This window comes from Ochotona princeps, chromosome 32 (assembly GCF_030435755.1).
Source record: "Ochotona princeps isolate mOchPri1 chromosome 32, mOchPri1.hap1, whole genome shotgun sequence".
In the NCBI taxonomy this organism is placed as follows: domain Eukaryota; kingdom Metazoa; phylum Chordata; class Mammalia; order Lagomorpha; family Ochotonidae; genus Ochotona; species Ochotona princeps.
In genome coordinates this window covers 11,184,590-11,201,496 of record NC_080863.1, presented here as the reverse complement: position 1 = coordinate 11,201,496, position 16,907 = coordinate 11,184,590, and the positions used below count along the sequence as shown (strand labels likewise).

Genomic DNA, 16,907 nt, shown 5'->3' with positions numbered 1-16,907 from the left:
GTGTGTGTTTTTCTGAGAAGTGATTTGGTCCTTGACCAAAATCCCTCTGCAACAACTTGCCCATGAATAAGCCATGTTTGTATTGAATTTGTATTTTTGATAGTAAAATAACTTTGTTCTTTAAACTGCTGTGCCGATGCTAAGATACAGCAGCTCCTCAACTGATTTGCTGAATGGATTCAGTGTTTGAACACCTTCAGCTGAATTCTACCTCTCCATTTCTGTTTTCTATGGAGCTGCTCCAATCTTTATCTTTCTGTGTAAGCCAAATGTGTAAACTAGGTACAGTGGTCAAACGTGCATTAAAAATGTTCCCATGCTATCAACATTTGAATTTAAAATTGCCACGAAGTAGTCATATGGTTAGGCTATTAAATCTTTAATATCAAAAGCCTAGAATGACGAAACACTTTGATATAGTTTAGGATTTTTCTCTGTGTCAAAGATGAAGAAGCTAAGAGAGTTCGCTTCCTCTGGTTAAAGACTTTTGGAGCGTGAGCTTTACCATACTTGGTTCCGTCCAGTCCATCCTGAGTTCCCATGAGCAGAAGCAAGGCAGTGTCTGTCTGTGCTAATGAGGATAGGATTTTTACCAATGGCATTATGGAAGGATTGAACACACATTGATGGAGCAGAGGTTTGTTACCACTGATTTGATCCCTAGAATCTTGTTTTATCAACCACAACGAATGTGGCAGATCAATGAATAGCCCCAAAGGCAATTTTAGCACAGTTCATTAGGAACAGCCGAGAGCTGCCTAACAATGATTTCTACATCTGGTAGACCAAATGGAAATCAGAGTAAAGCAGTGAGGACCCAGTATTCATTCACATGGGGATTTTTATGGATATAAATACAGGTCTCCCATTTTTCCTCCCCTTCTCCCTTTGTTGGGAAAGTATGGGATGGATAATCTTTGGATGTGGAATTCTCTTAAACAAACCTCCTTGCTCATTAGCGACCATCAAAGTTCTTTCCTCTTGGAGAAGTAGATGATTCCCTCAGCCTAGGGATTATGATCCTGTTGGATCAGCATTGGCACTCCTTCAATGCAGTGAGTCCTTTTTGATAAGGGATAAGCAAGGACGCATTGAGCTGGAGGAGGCAAACCGAAGACTCAATCCTGAAGACTCAATCCATTGCACATGCGTCTAGTCTTCTTTAAGGTATTTCATGTGACTGTCAATTGACGTACCTTCCCCTGCTTTACTGAACCAGGCCTTGTAAGAGAAAAAAAAAATCAGACTTTTATTCAAATATCATGGAATTTAATACATATGCATGTATGTATAGGTTCTGGCTTAGGCAGCCCCCTTAGGCCATAGCTAGGCAATGCCCCAGCTGATAGCAAATTTGACAAAGCAGCCCCTCTGGAATTTGCTATTTTTAATCAGAACTACACTAAAAATTTATTTGTACTGAATCCTGTCATCTTCAACAATATGAAACATCTAAGTGCATTTATGCTATTCCATTTTGTTTTTCTCAGCTACCTTAATGATCTAGATAGAATCACAGCTCCCGGATATGTACCAAACGAGCAGGATGTTCTACACTCTCGAGTGAAGACCACCGGGATCATTGAAACTCAATTCTCCTTTAAAGATTTACACTTCAGGTATGACCAACTATTGCTTCTAAGTATGGACAAATGCATGTAGCAGGCTCAGCAGCTCCTGCTAGAGAAAGTTTGAACGTTAACGCCAGGAGCTGGGAGTCTTGGCCTATTCATTGTCCTTGGCTTTCTTCAGGATTACTGTTGTTGCTTCCACAGCCCCTTACGTTGAGTTCAGCCCTCCTGCTTAGCTGACACTCCAGGTAGGAGCCGGATGTTACTGTCCTCATGTCCTGTGGGTGGGTAGGGCCCAGAAAATGAAAATAGCCTTCAAGGGTCAGGTGCTGAGGTTTCCTGTCCGTTGTCTTTTATTTCCACCATGTGCTTAAAATTTACTAATGTTGTGAGTTGACTGACTTTTTCCCAGAGAGGATTCTCAGGCAGACTGTTGAAAGCTTGTTGAGTCTGCATTCACTGGCCTGTGCTGCCCTGTGGACTGTCCCATTCCACCACACATGGAAGAGGGAAGTGGCTTGACCAGCAGGGCTCAAGGGCTTTTAAGCATCTGTCATTAACTAAGAGAACGCTAGTGCATGATACAAATCGATCGGTCCACTAAGCTTACATCAGTGCACAACACAAATTATCCAATCAAATCTAGTGGCGTGTTACATGGATACCCAATCAGTTTAAGCCTCATGCACTTAAAGCTATCCAGTGAGTAAGAGTCTCATCCTGCCTAGCAGTTAAGAGATTCAAACAAACAGGCCTTTCCAATTCCCTGTACAGAAATCAGCTTGGGACAATCAGCCTACTGCATGAGCTGTAAAGGAAAAACAAGATCTCATTCCCGAATGTTATATTTTCTTGTGATAAACACTCTCACTCCCCTTTGGGGACTTTCCAAGAACTCAAGGTTATGGCAAAGGTTGGGATATGGACATGTCCCAGGAGATGGCCTTACTGTCACCGTGTTTTATTGTCTGGGCTATCACACTATGAAATCTGCTTGCTGAATTAAAAAAAATTCAAATAATTTTTAGAATTATTTGTGTCTGATACCATTTGGTGGTATAAGCAGGCGGTGAGTGTGAAAATGAATCATTATTTTAGTTGCTATTGCATTATCAAGATCTGCCATAGTAAATTTGTTATAAATTTACTCTGCTATGTCATGGAAACCCCCACAACACTATTGGAGAACACTCTTGATACTCAAGCACGTTGTCAAATTAGAACATTAAATATTAACACTATCATCTAGCTATATACTTTAGTAATGAAAATAGCAATTAAAGTAAAACAGGTCCAATCATGAGCATATGGGGAAAATGTTATTAAGTATTCACATCGTTTTGTGACGAAAGTCATTGGTAATTAGTTGATACGATACAATTCATTTCATGAAGAAAAACACTTTTAGATGCTTCAAGTATGAAAACTGGTTATTTAGTATCTAATTAAAATGTCTATTTTTTTAAAGATTTATTTTCATTTGTTTATTTTTTTATTTGAAAGTCAGATACACAGAGAGGAGGCAAGACAGAAATGAAAATCTTCCATCCACTGATTCACTCCCAAAGCGGCCGCATCAGCTGGAGCTGAGCCAATCCAAAGCCAGGAGCCCGGAATCTCTTCTGGGTCTCCCATGCAGGTGCAGAGTCCCAAGGCTCTGGGCTTCCTTGACTGCTTTCCCAGACCACAAGCAGGGAGCTGAATGGGAAGCAGGGCAGCTGGGATTAGAACCGGTGTCCATATGGGTTCCCAGCACGTGCAAGGCGTGGACTTCAACCCGCAGGCTACGGCACCAGGCCCTTAAAATAGCTAATGTACCATATATTTTCATTTAGTATAAAGGAAATCTCTACCAAATCTGGATTTAGTTTTCAGGTCTACATATTGTTCATTTTCTAAAAGATAAAACAAAGTTAGAATCAGGGTGAAAGGACAGCACAGGTTGATATCAACACCACATCTTGATGTTGATAAAACTCTGTTGGCACCCCAGCTCCAATATCCTTTGCCTGCTACTCTGTCTGGAATCCTGATTTTTGATGTAGTGGCCAGGCTTTTCTTTTGGGAACGTAAGTCTGCTTCTCTCTTCTATCCTTTTGTCATCTGTCGAAGTGCTATTGAATCTTCATTTCTTACTTTCTCTTCTCTTCGGATTTTTCACTGAAGCGCACTCGAGCTAGAAGCCTTGAGGCCAGTCAGGGCAAAGTTCCAATCTCAGGTTCTGCTGCAATTAATCAGTGAGAGTTCAGGAGCATACCCATTCTTTACTTTGTAAATAAGATTGTGCGGAGGTTGGACAATTGCATTCCAGCAGAGACTCATTGTAGCCTATCCTACTTTATCTACCCAGTTTGAGCTCCAGATTGTGCCTGTCATAAGCCAATCTTGGCAAGGACTGCTGCCTATGGAACATCTAAAAGCTCTTGGGCCTGGTTACCTTCTACTACAAAAATGTGGAACCTTCTCAGAAATGGTTGGCCTCACGCATTTTCTTCATTGTGCATCTATCTGTTCTCTGATCTCCCAAGGCTTTGGGTCTTTGCACCTGCTATTCCCTGTCAGAATTGCTCTGCCCCACGTCTGGTAGGAATATCTACTTCTTTTTTTTTTTTTTTAATTATTTATTGTTTAACTTCAGTAATTACATTGTATTATGTGACACAATTACATAGATACTTGGGTTCTCCCCACCCCTCCCCAAACCCTCCCACCATGGTGGATTCCTCCACCTTGTTGCATAACCACAGCTCAAGTTCAGTTGAGATTTCCCCATTGCAAGCGTATACCAAACATAGAGTCCAGCATCTTATTGTCCCGTCAAGTTCAACGGCTTCTTAGGTATACCCTCTCTGGTCTGATGACAGAGCCAGCAGAGCATCATCCCAGTCAATTGAAAGCTCCAACATACCATCAGCAAAAGTTTACATCATTATGGAATTAATTGACATAGTAATGAGTAACCAATATGTTAAAAGTAAATGCGGGTTCCCAGCCACCTTCTGTGACCACCTCACCTATACTTCAATTTTAGTTTATACACAACATATAACATTCAAAACATAACATGTTATACTTAACATCATATCATCTTAAATTAAGGCAAACATGTGGTATTTAACCTTTTGGGATTGGCTCATTTCCCTTAGCATTATGGTTTCCAGTTTGGCCCATTTGGCCACAAAGAACTGCATTTTGTTTTTTTTAATAGCTGAGTAGTATTCCATGGAGTAGATGAACCATAGCTTTCTTATCCAATCCTCTGTTGATGGGCATTTTGGTTGTTTCCATGTTTTTGCAATTACTGATTGTGCTGCTATGAACATAGGAGTGCATGTTGGTTTCTCATAGAACAAGTGGTCTGGATATATTCCTAGGAGTGCTATTGCTGGATCATATGGTATGTTGAATTTGAGTTGTTTGAATATTCTCCATACTGATTTCCATAGAGGCTGTACCAGCCTGCAGCCCCACCAGCAGTGGAGTAGGGTTCCCTTTTCCCCGCAACCTCGCCAACAAGTGTCGTTGGTGCTTTTATTCATGTGGGCCAGTCTTACTGGCGTTAGGTGGTACCTCATTGATGTTTTAATTTGGATTTCCCTTATTGCCAGGGAACTTGAGCATTTTTTCATAGAAGATCTTCGCACACGACATAGGTGATAGAGGGCTGATCTCCAGAATATACAAAGAGCTACAAAACAACCAAAATGTCAAAACAAACAAGCCACTCAAGAAATGGGCACGGGAAATGGGCAAACACTTCACAAAGGAACAAACCCAAATGGCAAATAAACATAGGAATATCTACTTCTAATCATGAAGTGCCTCCTCAAATGTCATCTCCCCAAGCTCGAGACCATGTGCATCTGGAGTGCTAGATCTTTTATGGCTGGAAAGACCAAGTTGAGAAGAAACACAAATAACCCATTTCGCTGCAGCAGGGCCACTGCGAGCCGTGGTTACTACGAGGTTATCCAGTGCATTGCTTTCCCCTCCAAAACTCTCCAGTGTAAGAGCAGGACATGGCTTTATTTTGTTTTTGTTTTTTGTTTTTAATTAGATTACTCATTCTGTTTTTGTTCCTTCCTCATAGTTTATGAGTTCCAGAGGCCAAAGTCATATCTCTTGACAGCTTGACCTCAGGTGCTTATCAAGAAGGCAAGCACAGAGCTGACATCAGTTTTGCTGAGTCATGCTTTGTGCAAGCACTCCATGTACACAATCTTGACATCTCTGCAGTGGCACGATGAGTGGGTGTGGCTATCTTTATGGAAAGAATCATTAAGGAGAGGCTGAGATGAGGGTAGAATGTTTCTCCAAGTTCCCACATAGAAAATGCTAGAAATGGGATTGAGATGCAGATCTTTATGTATTTGTCCCAAGTGAGTTGTCATGTATTACAGGACATTTGTCTATACTCTGCATCTCTGATAGACTGTCAAGTAGATTGGGATGGAGGTCTAACTATTTGTGTAAAAGTGTCCTTCCAATGAGGCTGGTCATTGTCAGAGGAAAGGAAGAGCCTGGATGAGGGGCATAAAATGAGAGCCTTTTAGGGAGGTATCTCAGTGGACAGGCCGGGGATACTGAGCAACGCGGCAGTTTTACAACCAACATAAACAATGATCTTTATTCAAAAGCAAAATCTCAGAAATCATGATCAGTTCCTGAAAACTCCCGTTTTGCTTGGAGTCAAGTAGCACAAATGCTTACAATCTTACCACATTATAGGCATAACATGGCATTTGCCTTCATAGCTTTAATACTGATAGCATTGAAACATTTTGAACATTTATCAGAGATGAAGAGGAGAGAGAAAGAGAGAGCAGTGTATGTAACAAGAGCTCCCACATACTGGTTCACTCCCTCCAATGCTTGAAAGCACTGGGAACTCAGACCATATCTCTCACACGGATGGCAGGGTCCCAACACCTAGAGCTTGAGCTTGAACCAGAGTCTGCATCAGTCGAAAGTTATCATGTATTCTACATTGAAATATGGCCAATTGCTGTGTGGGAATGTGTAGTGTCTTGCTAGTTCCCAGTTGTAACAGGGGTGCTGTAAAGGAAAGTGCTTGTTCATGGAGTTTCACTTGTACCATTCTCTTCAGTATGCCATCCCAGATCTGCCATCCATTCAAACAGCTGTGGAGATGTGCTGTTTCCTCCAGAGGGGTTTGGATTCTTGCACACAGATAAGGAGGCTATGCTAGCTCCTTACTCTAATGTAGCAATTCATTTTTTCTAAAATAAGTCCTTATAAGAGAAGAAAAATTCTGAAACATCTGTTACGTATTTTTAGACAGTATGTATATAGGAAGCCAGGAGAGTTAATGCATTTGCTGGTTCACTCCCCAGGTGTCCACAACATGCAGGTCTGTGCCAGGCCAGAGCCGGGAGCCAAAACCTGCACCTGAACTGCTCATGTTTGTGGCAGGAATCCAAAACCCCGAACCCCCACTGCTGTCTCTAAGAGTATCAGCCAGACTTGGAGCTGAAATTTGAAGCCAAGCATCCTGATTTGAGATGTGGGCGTCGGACCTTGTGTTAACTAGTGCATCAAATGCCTGGTCCCAACAACAATATGTATTTTTAATGTTTATGTTATTAATGAGCTATCTAAAATTACTTCAACACATTTTTGAAGTTAGTCACAGCCGTTGAAAAATATTGCCCTTCATAAAATCTCATAGTTAATCACTTTTTAGTACTGAATAGGTTTATCCAGGAAGGCATTGACATTCCCAGCATAAAACTCTGTTATGTTTCAATATGAGAATTATAAAAATAATGCACTTTCCAATTTTGTCTCAGTAAGTGCCCAGGTATTAATCATTTAATATTAGCATCGATCTGTAGTCACATAGTATAAATCGTGATATGACTACTTAAAACTGAAGAATTAATTTACACATCAAATTAGGAAACTCTGGAATTTTAAACAGGAACATCAAAATGAAAAATTCTCTCTGCCAAGGTGCTTCAGGTACCACTTAATTTAACGGAAATTTTTGCTTTAGAGTTCTTATCAAGCGACATTTCCAGCCATCGAGTTCAGAGCATGAATTATTTTCACAGATGTTGAACTGCTGTGACACGGAAGAACAGCATGCCATTGTGAACCCTTCCATTGTTATAGACTATTTCCTTAGAACAAGTGATTTAGAAATAAATTCACAAGGATGTATTAAGCCATTATAGAGAAATTACTTTCGCTTTAGTTATCAGATGGAAGAAAAAGGAATTGAAAGTACTGAAAACTATATGGATATCAAGGGGAAAGCTCACAACTGTTTCACATAGAGCTCTAGATTTTGTAAATTGCACTGTAGTTGCTTTCACAAATCTCCGAATGGGCCATTGATATGAAATTAATTAGCTTTCCTCCAGTATGAAATGGAATCCTGTCGTATGCATTTTGTTAATAGGGTGTGGATCCTCTCATCTATCCAACACTTTCATTAGAGCTTTATTATTCCTTACAAGATCTCACAGAGCAGTAACTAAAATATACCCATTATTCATTTCAAGTGATAGTATGATTCATTTCATCCACATAACATCTTGTCCATTCTAGGTACAGAATTTACCTAATGCCTTTAGGAATCATATTGTGTAAAATTCAAAGAATCTCACACACACACACACACACACACACACACTGGTGTTAATAAGATGGACATCTGGAAATCATGGTATCCTTATGTTTTCAAGTCCTTTTGATCCTGATTTTTAATGATCAAAAATTAAGAGGTTTAGAAAGATATCTGACCACAAGCATCTGCCCCTCTCTGACCTCAGAATTGTGCACCAAGAAAAGATTGGGTAACAATATTAGGTAATATCTAATAACATAGATATCTTGCATTATCTATGTTATTATGACATGAACATAACAATCTTCGTGAATGAAGCTGTCTTAAAAAGGTTCTACCAACTCTTGTAGGGTCAAATGTGTTGGACAAATTTCATCCCATAGTTATGAATTTTTAGCTATCCTAGATTATATGATAATTTTTTCAAGAATTATAAAGGGAAGGTTATTTCATAAAATTCTATTCTGATATAAAATGGGTGTTCCAATAGGTAGCCAACTATTTAACATAAACTCTGAAACTCAGCAGCCATGCCAACTGCTTGAGCTAGAACTACAGAATTCAAGTGTTTAGCAAATTGTTTAAGATAAAACCACAAAATTTTGGTGACTGGTAGTGTATTAATTCATGAGCAATTTCATAAATATTCAAATGCTTAGCTGTCAGTTTGAAGCCTGGTCTGTCAATTTTTAGCTACAGAAATACAAATCACTTAGAAATTTCATTTTTTAAACTTAAAGAATCCTAACTTAAACGTCAGATCAAATAAGGAGATGGTTATTGCATTTCCATCCAATAAACATAAGAAATGAAAGCTCTTTATCCAAAATGAGGACTGTAAATTCTATTCCACATCGTTACCTCTCTAGTTACTCCAAGTTTTCAGAGAATAAGGGCACTCATGGATAGCCATATCATTAATTTTCATTACATTGGAACAATCCAAATATTCAGTCAGTAAGGATGTGTGTTTTTCTCACATTTTAATTTTGGTTTTTTTGTGTGTTTTTTTGGAGGGGGCGGAGAATGATCACAACGGAGATTTTTGCTTTTATTTTTATATATAAGGGAAAATCCTTATACAACCTGTGTAAGTATCCTACTCTAGGCATCTTTAAATTGCTTCAATAAGTTGGGATACTTTCATCTCTGTTAAAAAAAGGTAAGATAGAATGTAGGGGAAAGGATGAAGTGGCAAAGATATGTGTGAAAAATACTTGATGGCCACAATAGCTAAACAGCTATAACTGTTCCTACAGCTCACGAAACAAGGAGGACAATCCATAGAAAGGTAAACCCTGGATCCTGACCTGACTTGCTGCTAAGCATTTCAATTCAGTAACAGCAGATGTGGTTAAAGAGATAGTGTTTCCTGGACTTAGGTCTCCTCTGGCAATCCAAGAAGAGGTAAAAAAGCATCATGTATCCAATGAATCATGAAGAAGAAGGGTATCATGGTTTCAGATGTCATTTTATCAGCATGAATAAAACTGAATGCTCTTTGTCCTCCTTTCCTAGAATGAATATTCGGCCTATTAAAACATGTTTATTGGAAGCTGTGTGATATACTAACAGAACGTGGGACCAAAGGTCGTGTTGCTTCATTTCTACCTGTGATTAACTGTGTGTTTGGAAACAAACCACCCAGTCTTCAAAAGCCAGGCTTCTTCACTTACAAAAAAGGATAGACTAGGAGGAATCAAAACAAATACATACAACAATAACAACTCATGACAATCGACGTTAATCTAAACAATGTTCTTCACCCACATGACAGCATTTAATTGCATTTTCTAGGAACTGTTTTCTAAATCTTACTTATTTATTTCTGGCAGTTGAAATAGAGACAGAGGGGAAAAAATAGAGAAGATTTTCCATCCAGTGGCTCACTCCTTGACTGCCCACAATGGGATCAAGGCAGGAGCTGAAAGCCAGGGATCCCAATGCAGGTTTCCCGCATGAATGGTCGAAACCCAATGACCTAATCTATCACAGTGTCTTCAGCGAGGAAGCAAGAAGCTAGAATCAAGAATCGAAACATGTAGTGTTGAACTGTAATGAGCTATCCCCATCATGATGATGTACCAGCAACTGAAATGGGGGCACAGCTTCCGTAAGGGTGATGGCTAACCTGGTACGTGGAGGCTACAGAGTAGCTGACTTGACGGAGAAAAGCCAGGTGTTGCCAGGGCATTAGCCGGCTGGGCTTGCCTTTTTTTTTTCAGTTTAGTGGAAAACTGCTTGAGAGTATTGGTTTGTAGAAAGCGAATGCATGGGGTCCACATAAAATGAGCTCATTCACCTGTGTAGTCCCAGACATAGCTACGACTCTTAAAATTTGCATGACATGGGTGATTTCTGGTATTGAGTCTCTCTGCCCCAAACTATTTTAGTCCCTAATTTGTGTGTGTGTGTGTGTGTGTGTGTGTGTTGCTTTCCATCTGTTTCTCTTTGAACGAGTAGGAAATTTGTGTCTCCTGTACAGTCTACAACGGCAGCTGAATGTCTAGCTTATTCTTATTTTTGCTTTGACTCACTAGGACTCACCCTGCCAAAAAGTGAAGTGAAATGAACGTAGCAGGGGGAGAAGTAAGATTATTTTCTCGAAGGTAAAATATTCGATTGCCTGGCTGAGAGTGTCAACAGTTATCCAAAGTCACCGACTATTCTTTGAGTGTGACTTGGCTGCTGAACTGATAGAATTTTAAACCCTAGAGTCAAAAGCTGATGATGCTAAGGAGGTGGAAACTTCATTCTGTGATGGTGTACAGATCTAGAAGGAGGTGTTTAGATTGTTGATGGAGTGCTGTCAGAGATAGTTCCTGTGAGAAGATTCTTGGAAGTCATAGTATAGGCCCAGTGACTCTCTGCTTCCAAACTCAGGATATGTGATGTAGTCTCCACATTTGCTCCATCCCTACCAACAGGGCTCATCAAGGGTGAAATCAATGGGTCCATCCCTTTACAAACTTGAACTGTGAGCCAAAATGAACATTTTCTTCTTTATAAAGCTGGTTGGGTCAGGTGTAACCTTCCAGTGCTCAAAGTGTGTGCATGAATTATTTCCCTCTAGCCTGCATGAAGACGACGTAAGGAAGATGAAACTTCTCCTTGTGTGCGGTGATCAAAGTAAATTCATTTTAGAATCCGTACAAATCAAAAGAATATAGCCTCGAAAGATGGAGATGTCTGTTCGCCACTTAGAAGGTTAATGGCAATTTTGGAGGAACTTCATGGGATCTGTTACTCACTTAATTGTTTCCTTTTCGAGAATGTTTGATGTAGGTGGACAGAGATCAGAGAGGAAGAAATGGATTCATTGCTTTGAAGGCGTTACCTGCATTATATTTTGTGCTGCACTCAGTGCCTATGACATGGTCCTGGTGGAGGACGAAGAAGTGGTAAGTCAAGTGGAAAATAAGGTCAAGGTGAAAAAGCAAACTTTGTGCTCAGAGTGTTACCACATTTCTCAGTTCAGCAAAGTAAACCGAACAGTCGTTCTAGATGCCGGCTTAGGGGGCCCAGCGTTCATGTTTTACAAAGAATAAACCTACACATTTTGGTCTTTCGCACTTACAGAACAGAATGCATGAGAGCCTCCATCTCTTCAACAGCATCTGTAACCATAAGTATTTTGCAACCACCTCCATTGTCCTGTTCCTCAATAAAAAGGATCTCTTCCAGGAAAAAGTCGCCAAGGTACATCTCAGCGTCTGCTTCCCTGAATACACTGGTGAGATTCTCTCCCTTGAACTCATAGCGATGCATTCTTGAACAGGCCTGAGGTTTCCTGTCTGGGTCCGGATGTGTATTATTTATGAGGATGCGCTATGGGAACAGTTCGTGACGATCCATACAGGAAGAAATTTTAGAAGAGAAGTCTTCAGTATATTTTAAATATGAGCAGAGTCCTAAGGAATAGGACAGAAGTTAGATATAACAGGGTGGACATTCGCTATTATATGTCCAATAACATTCCAAAAAGATAGTACCTTTCATGTTGTAATAGGAATGCAAATTCACTCAGGTAAATGTAATAACCCAAAGCTATTAAGATCATGACATTGTGTCAAAAATTGACATTTGTGCTAATTAATCTATAATTAGTGCTACTGTGTATTACACATATTATGTATAATATTTTGACATATGCATCATAGAATTATATACGTGTGCCTATGTTTATATTATAAATCGGATGTTGATGAATAATTATTATTAACATTAACATTAGGTGGCATACTTATCATAAGAGCTGATATAATTGGCTTTGTAAGAAATTGTCAAAATTCTTATCAAAGTAACCAGACCATTTGACACTTGCAACAAATGAGTATGACATGAATCTATACTCTTGACTGAATTTGGTGTTGTTAGTGTATTGGTTAGTTAGCTGTATTATATGCATTTACAGCTGGCTTGGGATGGAATTTTTGTTCCCAGTTATGATAAAGTAAGGAACAAAAAACTATTTTCTAGGAAAACCTTTTTGCTACTGCTCCATCTTGTACAAAGTCCCCACTAAGTATATTCTGTTCTAAAACCAGCCAACAGAATTGTAGCCACCTTATGCTTTTTAGACCTATTTTATTTCTGCTTTTTCTGAGTAGATCCATCATATTCCTGGGTCTAGGCGAGACTTTCTCCAGAGCAGCTTTCACCATGTTAGTACTCTATGAAAAGATCAGTCAAAAAGAACTTTTGGCTCAAGTTAGCTCACAGTCATCATTTGGCTCAGACCAACCTCGTTCCTACAATTCCTCTTCAAAATCACTTCTCTTCCATGGGACCACATCTTTCCAAATCCACTCCTTTTCCCAACCATACCCTTGTGGTCTGAGTACAGACTTGTGTATCTCTCTTTTAATTGTTATTATTCCTCTTTATATTTCTTCTTTTCTTCTCTTCGTGTTCATTCTTTTTTTCCTCTTCTCTCTTCTAATTGCTTCTTCTTCTTCAGCTTAATCATCTATTTTTTTAATTATTTCTTTTGGCTAACACAAAATATATACACATTAAAGCACCAAGCATAAACATTGGATACATAAGAAGATAAGTAAATAGATACATTTCTCTTTTTTTAAGATTAATTTGTTTTTTTATTGCACAGTCAGATATATAAGGAGAGGAGGAGAGACAGAGAGGAAGATCTTCTTTCTGAGGATTCACTCCTCAAGTGACCGCAACGGCCAGAGCTGTGCTGATCTGAAGCCAGGAGCCTCCTTTGGGTCTCTCATGCGGGTGAAGGGTCCCAAGGTCTTGGGCTGTCCCTTGATGGATTTCCTAGGCCACAAGCAGGGAGCTGAATGGAAAGCAGGGCTGCCAGGATTAGAATCCTGGCACGTTCAAGGTGAGGACTTCAGCCACTAGGGTACCATGCCAGGCCCTTTTCTATTACTCAATTTATTCATTAATTCCAAAGCATTATCAGGTTTGTTTGTTTGTTTGTTTGATTGTTTTTAGTGCAGGGTTTATATGTTAGCAACCAGAAGCCCCGAGAACCACATTGATGCTGTATAAATCTCTTAGAATTGACTCTCTTGACATTTTGATTTCACAATAGAGTAGTTAGCACTTAAGTAAACAGTGGAAAATTCTAACACCTTTTAAATAATATTTATTATCTTATTATTTGCAGTGTAATTATTTACCTACTTCTTTTTTTTTTTATATTAACAAGGGCCAAATACATTTGAAGATGCTGGGAACTACATCAAGAACCAGTTTCTGGACTTGAATTTAAAAAAAGAAGATAAGGAAATTTATTCTCACATGACGTGTGCTACGGACACCCAAAATGTCAAGTTTGTCTTTGATGCTGTGACCGATATAATAATCAAAGAGAACCTGAAAGACTGCGGGCTTTTCTAACCAACTCATTGTATTCTACTCTTGAGAGTACTTTGAGGCATAAAAAGGGCTGTGTTATTAGTTTGACTATCAAGTCACCTAGAAATATAGCTAGCATTATAAATCCAGCAGTTTTCATGCAAAATTAAGTGTATTATCTATCTTTGAATAAGTTTTAATTTATCTGGGTCATGAGCACTAGGACTGTTTTATGTTCTTACGCCTTAAAACTGATACATTTTGATAACTGAAATTGCATTTATTAGTAAGAAGGAATTTTCTTGGAAATAAACTTCTAAATGTGGCCTAATTTTAAGCATAGAATCTTGAAAGAATTCAGCATATTCCATATTCTTTTTAGTAGACAGATTTTGGAAGAATCAGTTTTGCTGAGAAATGTAATTCGATTTGTACTGTAGGAACTATTAATAAATGGTTTGAGTTATTTTACTGGTCAGTTGGCCCTCTTGTTTTTTTTTTTCAGTTCCAATGAAATGTACATAATATGCAGCATCATATTCCAGGCTGGCACGGCACAATGTGATGGATAGGGTCACAGGGGCTGTGGGAGAACAGTTCTAGACAGCAAGGGAAACTAATGGGTCAGTGTCAGTATGCTACTATGTTCTGCGAAAAAGGAGAAAGCAGGAATGAGCAGACAGTGGATCTTTAGAGGAGAAACGTTGACCTTCTGTGTTAATAACTGTATGACCAATTCATTCCCAACATCATGTGTCCCAGTGATCAAAGTCTACTTTGAAAATTCCCTCTGAACCTCACAAACCAACCCAAAGATAACTTTTTTTTTCAGAAATGCAAAAACAAATGCACATAACATGCACTCCAAAAGCACATCTCGATTTTGTTTTCTTTACTTCTTAAAAGCAATGTATCAGAATAGAAGGTCAAGGTATAAAACAAAGAGTTACTATCAAAAGATATTAAACGATGCTTCTACAAATCAGGTGAGACACAAAACATAAATGAATCAAGTTATCGATTTCCAATCCAGGTGGATTTAGGTAATGCTGTGTCTCCAAGCGTTGCTGCTTCACTATTCTCTAACATGTCTCCATTCTCAACATCTAAGCATGATGGTAACTCAGTTAAGTCATCTTGACTGGAGTGTCTTGGCTTTAAGCATACACATACACATACATACACACAGAGGGGGAGAGAGAGAGAGCGAGCGAGAGAGAGAGTAGTCAACAGATACTATGAAGTAAAATATAAATTATGTTGGTATATTGGTATCAGCATGGTGCAGGCTAATCTTCCACCTGAAGCAGCCGCGCCCCAGGTGGATGTGAGTTTACACCCTGGCTACTCCACTTCCCAACCAACTCTCTGCTTATGGCCTAGAAAGAAAGCAGAGCATGGCCCAAGTGCTTGGACCCTATTCACCAATGAGAGACCCAGATGAAACTTCTGGCTCCTGGCTGTTGTAGTCCTTTGGGGAGTGAACCAGTGGATGGATGATTCTGCTTGGTCTCTCCTTCTCTTTGTAAACCTGCCTTTTCAATAATAATAAACAGATTAAATAAATAAGTAACTAAATAAATAGTATTTAAAATTGATTTGAGAGCCCTTTGCAGGTTTTAAATTGTCAAGGAGACTAAGATATCAAGCACAAGTAGCATAAGCAATCATTTGTTTCTGAGACTCAATGAAATTGTTGCCTAGAAACTAAAATTTGCATGACAATATCTTGCATTTTGCTAGGAGAAATTTAATGCTATAAGATTTTTTAAATGAAGAACACAAATACAATAATACACCAGAGAAAGCAGCAGAAGATGGCCAAAACTTGGACCCCTATCGCCCATGTGGAAGAGCTGGAGAAAGGAGCTTTTGGCTGAGGTCAACACAGCCTCAACCCTTGCAGCCACCTGGGAAGTGGACAAAAAAAAATCTCTGTTTCTCTCTGTCTCTGTGAATTTGCTTTTCAAATAAATAAAATACATCTTTAAAAAATGCTCACTGCTTACACACAGTAAAATACTTTTTAAGAATTATGGGAGAGGGCCTGGCGCAATAGCATAGCGATTAAGGTCCTCGCCTTGAACACACTGGGATCCCATATGGGCACCGGTTCTAATCCCAGCTGCCCACTTCCCATCCAGCTCCCTGCTTGTGACCTGGGAAGTCAGTTGAGGACGGCCCAAAGCCTTGTGACCCTGCACCCCTGTGGAAGACCCGGAAGAGGTTCCAGGCTCCTGGCTTTGGATCAGCTCAGCTCTGGTTGTTGTGGCTGCTTGTGACGTGAATCAACGGACAGAAGAAATTCCACTCTGTCTCTCCTTCTTTCTGTACATTTGATTGTCATAATAATAATAACAAAATTAAATCTTTAAAATAGTTATACAAAATTTAAAGCTCCCAATTTCTCCCATAATTCTTTTTTTAAAAAAAGATTTATTTATTTATTTTTATTGCAAAGTCAGATATACAGAGAGGAGGAGAGACAGAAGGGAAGATCTTCCGCCTGATGGTTCACTACCCAAGTGGCCGCAATGGCTGAAGTTGAGCCAATCCGGTCACAAGCAGGGAGCTGGATGGGAAGCGGGGTTGCTAGGATGAGAACCAGGGCCCATATGGGATTCCGGTGCTTTTCAGGCAAGGACTTTAGCCCCTAGGCTACCATGCTGGGCCCAAAATTTCATATAACTTTTTTTTTTTTTAAAGATTTATTCATTTTATTACAGCCAGATATATACAGAGGAGAGACAGAGAGGAAGATCTTCCGTCCGATGATTCACTCCCCAAGTGAGCCGCAACGGGCCGATGCGCGCCGATCCGAAGCCGGGAACCTGGAACCTCTTCCGGGTCTCCCACGCGGGTGCAGTGTCCCAATGCATTGGGCCGTCCTCAACTGCTTTCCCAGGCCACAAGCA

The 16,907-nt window shown here is 39.6% G+C and overlaps 1 protein-coding gene across 1 annotated transcript in view; it reads left to right on the top strand.

Annotated features, from left to right (window-relative positions):
• Positions 1–14,109, top strand: part of GNAT3 (G protein subunit alpha transducin 3) — a 36,993-nt gene extending 22,884 nt beyond the window's left edge. The window contains exons 5-8 of the mRNA XM_004591344.3: positions 1,491–1,619; positions 11,435–11,564; positions 11,743–11,896; positions 13,844–14,109. Of these exons, the coding sequence (XP_004591401.1) occupies positions 1,491–1,619; positions 11,435–11,564; positions 11,743–11,896; positions 13,844–14,034 (604 nt within the window). The 3' untranslated portion in view covers positions 14,035–14,109. The remainder of the gene's footprint in view (positions 1–1,490; positions 1,620–11,434; positions 11,565–11,742; positions 11,897–13,843) is intronic.
• The last annotated feature ends 2,798 nt before the right edge of the window (positions 14,110–16,907 follow it).